Source organism: Octopus sinensis, linkage group LG6, assembly GCF_006345805.1.
Source record: "Octopus sinensis linkage group LG6, ASM634580v1, whole genome shotgun sequence".
Taxonomy (NCBI): Eukaryota; Metazoa; Mollusca; class Cephalopoda; order Octopoda; family Octopodidae; genus Octopus; species Octopus sinensis.
In genome coordinates this window covers 97,052,113-97,059,132 of record NC_043002.1, presented here as the reverse complement: position 1 = coordinate 97,059,132, position 7,020 = coordinate 97,052,113, and the positions used below count along the sequence as shown (strand labels likewise).

General features: G+C 37.0%; 1 protein-coding gene across 1 annotated transcript in view; it reads right to left on the bottom strand.

Moving 5' to 3' along the window:
* Positions 1-345: 345 nt before the first annotated feature.
* Positions 346-7,020, bottom strand: part of LOC115213299 (protein phosphatase 1 regulatory subunit 7-like) — a 73,492-nt gene continuing 66,817 nt past the window's right edge. The window contains exons 11-14 of the mRNA XM_036504179.1: positions 6,691-6,816; positions 4,455-4,521; positions 2,804-2,882; positions 346-708 (exon numbers count right to left, since the gene is read on the bottom strand). Of these exons, the coding sequence (XP_036360072.1) occupies positions 672-708; positions 2,804-2,882; positions 4,455-4,521; positions 6,691-6,816 (309 nt within the window). The 3' untranslated portion in view covers positions 346-671. The remainder of the gene's footprint in view (positions 709-2,803; positions 2,883-4,454; positions 4,522-6,690; positions 6,817-7,020) is intronic.

Sequence of the window (7,020 nt, the reverse complement as noted above, 5' to 3'; positions counted from 1 at the left end):
TGACTTAACCCCTACTCTAAAATTGCTGGCTTTGTGCAAATATTTGAAATCAATAATTACAGTGTAGAATATATTTGTTTTGAAGCCAGTATCTGTAAATGTCCTTTGTATAAATTTTCGATATTAAATCAAAGCGCAACATGCTATATATACTTTAGTTTTCTAAAGACCGCAAGGAGTGCTGGTTTTGCGTCTGATTTACATTTTAAAGGAAATGTTCGTTTACTATGGCGCACATGCAGACTCCGTCTTCTGTCTGTCTGTCTGTCTCTCTCTCTCTCACACACACACACACACATACATATGCATTAATTTACACAATGTATAACATAGATAAGTAAATAAGTAAATAAAAAAGTTTATGAATTTTAGTACATAAATATATGCACTTGACACAAGCTTTTAATAAGAAATGATAGTTTCTATGTGTTAGGTATAAAAACACACCCAGATTGTTTTTTTACAATAAAATGGGAAACATGATAATTCTATTAATGAGATCGTATTTGAATTTTGATCACATACACATACATATGTGTGTATAGGTGTGTGCGACTCTATTTCTACATATTTTTTCAAAAAGGTTTAAATTAGATTATTCAATGAATTATAAATGTTTGCTCGTTTGCTTCTTGGAGTTCCTCTTGTCACTTCATTACGTCAAGTTTCTCTTATAATTTGGAGATGCTAGACCGTAGTTTCACAAACCTGAAAGGAAAATTATATAAAACCCATGAGAATTTATGTTTTGATTAGTTTCAGAGATATCTTTCGCTACACATAACTATTTTGGTTGTATATACAAGACGGCTGTATTAAAGAAATGCGATCGCTAAACGTGAAAGAAATCTGTAGAAGAGGAGAACCTAAGAAACGTGGGACGAATTGGTGAAGACTGACTTTAAGGTGTTGAGGCTTTCAGGGGAGATGATGGGGGACCGAGACGAATAGCGGTATACTGTAACATTACTTCCGGTTCTGACGTCTTTTTTATATAGGTAGTTCTTCATCTCAGTTTTCCAAAACAATATTTAATTTTTACTCTACATTTAGGCATATCAATAAACTTAACAATACTGGGCTTAGTAAATCAATCTGGTATCTAAAAGATCATAATAAACGATTTAATTTGGAATGGAATTTTCTAGTCATTTCTTTACCTTATAAATAGTGAAATATTTATCATAGTGAAATATTTTTTCATCCTTTTCTCAAAGAATCCCTTTATAAACATGTTTATAGAACGGGCTTATCGTTGCAAACATTGGCAGAAACATACCTTTAGTTCCTATAGGTGATTTCTACCATTCTATAAAATTCGTCTTTGTCTTCTTATATTGCACTTCCACAAAATATCCCTATTTCCATACCTTCAAGCTGTATTCTAAATTCACCTATCGCTCTATATCACTCCGCTATTAGTTTTCTCCTAATTTCTTTCTCCTCCTTCTCTTTCTATAAACTACCTTTGACGTTATATCTACTAACAGTTTAAAAAAAAAAACTTGATAGCGTTCCCTTTCATCATTATACGCAGTGAGCACATACCGTTAAAATGTCTTATTGATGTGTTTGGTGTCTTTCTTTCACTGATGAAAAGATTGCATTGTTTTACACCATTTTATTCCTTTTGGAATAATACCAATGCTGACTTCGAAACATATGTCGGAAGTAAAAGAATTTGAATAACACCTGCGTTTAACTCCATTTATTTATTTACCTATATTATACAAAACATTTCACCTAAACCTGAAATTTCTACCTTTATAAATAGAGTGCTATATCCTTGTTACTTGTGTGAATTTTTGCTACCCTGGAAACTGTTTATTTTTTTCCGTGATATTTGTAAACACTGGAAAAACATACATACATTTATATATATATATATATATATATATATATATGTGTGTGTGTGTGTGTGTGTGTGTATGTGTTGTGTCTTTGTGTCTGTGTTTCCCCCATCACCGCTTAACAACCGGTGTTGGTGAGTTTATGTCCTTGTAATTTAGCAGTTCGACAAATGAGACCGATAAAATGAGTGATAGCTTAAAAAACAAGCTGTGTGGTCAATTTGTTCGAATAACACCTTTCAAAGCATTGCTCCAGCGAGAATATATATATATATATATATATTATATATATATATATATAATAACGTACGCAATTAGATGTTAGAAAGATATCTAAAACTCAATATTAATTTTACAAACAAATGCTTGACCATAAGTATCAAGTGTGTCTCATGTAAAATTTTCCATTTAGAATGCATAATATTTCCAGGTACTCTACAACCCATAATCAAAGGATAATGCCATATTCTGTTGTTGATTCACTCCAATATTAGGTTCCTTTATTTCTTCCTTTGTGAGTTCTCATTTTGTCTCTATACAATGGACAATGTCTTTCTTAGACATGAAATATTCTTTTCAAGCAAAGAATATTTCATCAGCCAATAACCTTGTCAGTATCCTTCCACCCCAGTAATCATTTAGCGTAATCCATTTTCACAATCTCGGCATATAACTGATATTTGTTCTGTCGATTTTAGAGGATTCAGAAATAAAAATTCACCATCACCGTCATAATAGATTTGAAGTCCACATTTTCATGCTTCTATTAGTCAAACGTCGTTTATTCATGAAATCCTTATTTATTTCTATACAATGCAATAATTCCCCATGGTCAGACACGTTTTTATAGAATGGAATATTAATCAGACACAGTAAAATATTTTGTCAAACAATCCACCTTTTAAAGACTCTGTTCTGCCTGTTATAACCACAGTGCAGCTATGAAATCTTACCTCTCAGTAATATCGTTTATAATTTCTGGACTTAAATCGAGTGATTCCAACTCCTTATTTAAATCATTTCCAACAGCTCCTACGAAAAGAAAAAAAAAACAAAACAAATAGAGCTATAATATTTTGTCGCAAATTTTATTGTAAAGTGATATAAATGAACATTGAATAAGGAAAGTTCTGGATAGCTGAGAACGCGATGCAAGTTTTTAGATTAAACATAGTTAAAGCTTGAAAACACGAAAGCTCTAGGAATTCTGAAAATACGATACAAATTCTATTACCAAATACAAATTCCATCTCCCTTTTCGTGCTTGCAATGCCTCTTTGCAGATAATGTTTCGGGGAAGAATATATTGTTAGGATCAGTTTCTTTGGTTTTCGGTTCACTCAAGTTTAGGAAATATATTTTCTTTTTATAAATAAGTTACAGTCTATCTATCATTGACTAACTTCTATTCGATGTCTGTGTAGCAGACACAGGTATAGGTGTATGAATTGGAAGGTCACTTTGCAGCCACAGGATTTTACGTTTAGTTCCATTGGGTGTCACCAGAGGCAAATGATTTCTGTTTTAAACCCGAACAGCTCATGACTTGTGAATGAATTTATCAGACGGAAACTGTGTGGAAGCCAGACGTACATATATACATACATGTTTGGGTTTGTATTTGTGTGTGTCTTAGTGTCTGTGTTTTCTGCCACCACTTGACAACCGGTGTTAGTTTGTTTACGTTACAAAACCTAAATATCAGGGTCGATTTTTTTCGACTATAACTTTTCAATGTGGTGCCCTATGGTGGTTGCAGTTCAGTGACTGAAAGGAGTAAAAAAGATAAAAGATAGATTTGGAATGACACGAACTTGATGGTATGGCAGCTAGGTCCTCGCCGGCACCATGATTAACCAATGAAGCTAAATGGCGTGAAACTAAATGCACATCGATCAGTCTGAAGTAGATTATTAAAGCATCGAATAATTTCACTTAATACTAGTTTGAGTGGATACGAAAGCTGTAGTATTCTAATTGACAGCGCTTCCACCCTACCTGTTTGCCACATGTATCACTTTACAGATGTTTAATTAAAGCATCAAACAAGCTAATGCTACCACTATAAGTGGGCCCACAAATGCTACATGCTCTGCCTTCTTTCGTGGAATAATGAATAAAAAGAACTTAGTTTGATTGATAGGAGTATATAATTATAGAGTGGAGGCGCAATGGCCCAGTGGTTAGGGCAGCGGACTCGCGGTCGTAGGATCGCGGTTTCGATTCCCAGGCCGGGCGTTGTGAGTGTTTATTGAGCGAAAACACCTAAAGCTCCACGAGGCTCCGGCAGGGGATGGTGGTGATCCCTGCTGTACTCTTTCACCACAACTTTCTCTCACTCTTACTTCCTGTTTCTGTTGTACCTGTATTTCAAAGGGCCGGCCTTGTCACACTCTGTGTCACGCTGAATATCCCCGAGAACTACGTTGAGGGTTCACGTGTCTGTGGAGTGCTCAGCCACTTACACGTTAATTTCACGAGCAGGCTGTTCCGTTGATCGGATCAACCGGAGCCCTCGTCGTCGTAACCGACGGAGTGCTTCCATATATAATTATAGATATCCATAGTTTTATATCTTCTAATTAGGATATTAAAAGTACTAACCAGCATATGCAGACGCCTGTCGGATATTTGAATTATTTAACGTTTTCTTATTTTCTTTCACATTAATCTGAAAATAAGAAAATAATTTACTGAACAACATGTTTAAAATACAGCCGTTTTTTTCCAATTGCTGTTTTGAAATTAAATTTTATATTTATGTTACTGAGGAGGAGCGCTAAGCAGTGATAAATAAAATTGTAATGTTATTGTGTTAATCCGAATATGCCTGAGGCAAGATCGAACTGGGGAACAAGCTACTCACTGCGTTTTGTCACGGAGAATGTATCTCGCTTGTTGACAAATGGTATTTATACGCCTAGATCAGCTCGTAGCTCCACTTACCTAGACCGTGAAATGCTTGCATATCGGAGAAGTTATATCCACATAGGTCACAGACACCAGGCAGACGAAGCTACGAGTTGATTGAAGAGATTGTCTCGCTTATGCTTTTCTATGTAGATGGCGCTGCGAGCTGATCTAGGTGTATTCACACCATTTGTCAACAAACGGAATATATTTTCCTTAATGAAAAGCAGTGAGTAGGTTGTTCTCCAGTTCGAACGTACATCAGGCATATTCGCTCTGATAATAACATAACAATTCATATCATATGTAAACAAACAAGTTTGTTTTTGAAGCGCTGAAATGTATTGAAGACATGGGAGGTTGGTTGCTGACAGATTTTTCTGCTCTGTAATGATTTTATCCTATATATACTTTCTATCGTGGAGGTGCAATGGCCTAGTGGTTAGGGCAGCGGACTCGCGGTTGTAGGATCGCGGTTTCGATTCCTAGACCGGGCGTTGTGAGTGTTTATTGAGCGAAAACACCTAAAAGCTCCACGATGCTCCGGCAGGGGGTGGTGGCGATCCCTGCTGTACTCTTTCACCACTCTTTCTCTCACACTTCTGTTGGCCTGCTCGCTTAGCCAGCGGGGTGGCGTCATTCGAAGGCTAAAACAATGCGAACGCATTGTGACCAGCGGTGTGTAGCAGCATCTGATGGTCTGGTCGGTCACGTGATCACGTGATATACTTTCTACCAGTACTTTCGTGTTGAAAAAAACATATCTTTCTTCTTGCATTACAATATATATTTATGATAAAAACGAAATCGAAGTAAAGAGTTGATTGGACATCAATATTCTGGTTATTCGTTTGTAGCTGAGTGAAGTAAAGCAACGTGAAATGAAGTGTTTTGCTCAAGAAAATAACACACCTCTCTCCGCGCACCTCAGTCGACGAGTGAAAACCACAATACGTGAGTGAATTAAAGCAACGTGAAATGAAGCGTTTTGCTCAAGAAAATAACACACCTCTCTCCGCGCACCTCAGTCGACGAGTGAAAACCACAATACGTGAGTGAAGTAAAGCAACGTGAAATGAAGCGTTTTGCTCAAGAAAATAACACACCTCTCTCCGCGCACCTCAGTCGACGAGTGAAAACCACAATACGTGAGTGAAGTAAAGCAACGTGAAATGAAGCGTTTTGCTCAAGAAAATAACACACCTCTCTCCGCGCACCCCAGTCGACGAGTGAAAACCACAATACGTGAGTGAAGTAAAGCAACGTGAAATGAAGCGTTTTGCTCAAGAAAATAACACACCTCTCTCCGCGCACCTCAGTCGACGAGTGAAAACCACAATACGTGAGTGAAGTAAAGCAACGTGAAATGAAGTGTTTTGCTCAAGAAAATAACACACCTCTCTCCGCGCACATCAGTCGACGAGTGAAAACCACAATACGTGAGTGAGGTAAAGCAACGTGAAATGAAGTGTTTTGCTCAAGAAAATAACACACCTCTCTCCGCGCACATCAGTCGACGAGTGAAAACCACAATATGTGAGTGAAGTAAAGCAACGTGAAATGAAGTGTTTTGCTCAAGAAAATAACACACCTCTCTCCGCGCACCTCAGTCGACGAGTGAAAACCACAATACGTGAGTGAAGTAAAGCAACGTGAAATGAAGTGTTTTGCTCAAGAAAATAACACACCTCTCTCCGCGCACATCAGTCGACGAGTGAAAACCACAATACGTGAGTGAAGTAAAGAAACGTGAAATGAAGTGTTTTGCTCAAGAAAATAACACACCTCTCTCCGCGCACATCAGTCGACGAGTGAAAACCACAATACGTAAGTGAAACTCTCGAACCATTTAGCCACGCGACTTCTTTATATTATCACAGATGTTTAACTTTTCATTTAGCGTAAAAATTAATATTTCTATCGTACTTACCCCGTCCAACCACTGCAATGAAGGAATTTCTTTCACCACATCGGCGTGATAAAATTTATACTGGTGCACAAAGGAATTACATTTCACTGTCAGTTCCGTCAGAGATGCAAGACTTTGAAGATTAATCTAGTTTTAACAATTGAACGAAATCCTTTGTTATTGCGGGTCAAACACAAACATACGGAAAGAGAAAGAGAGAGAGAGAGAGAGAGAAGGAAAGGGAGAGAGTGATAGATAGATAGATAGATAGATAGATAGATAGATAGATAGATAGATAGATAGATAGATAGATAGATAAGTTTCTTTATTGGCCACACAGGGCTGCACACA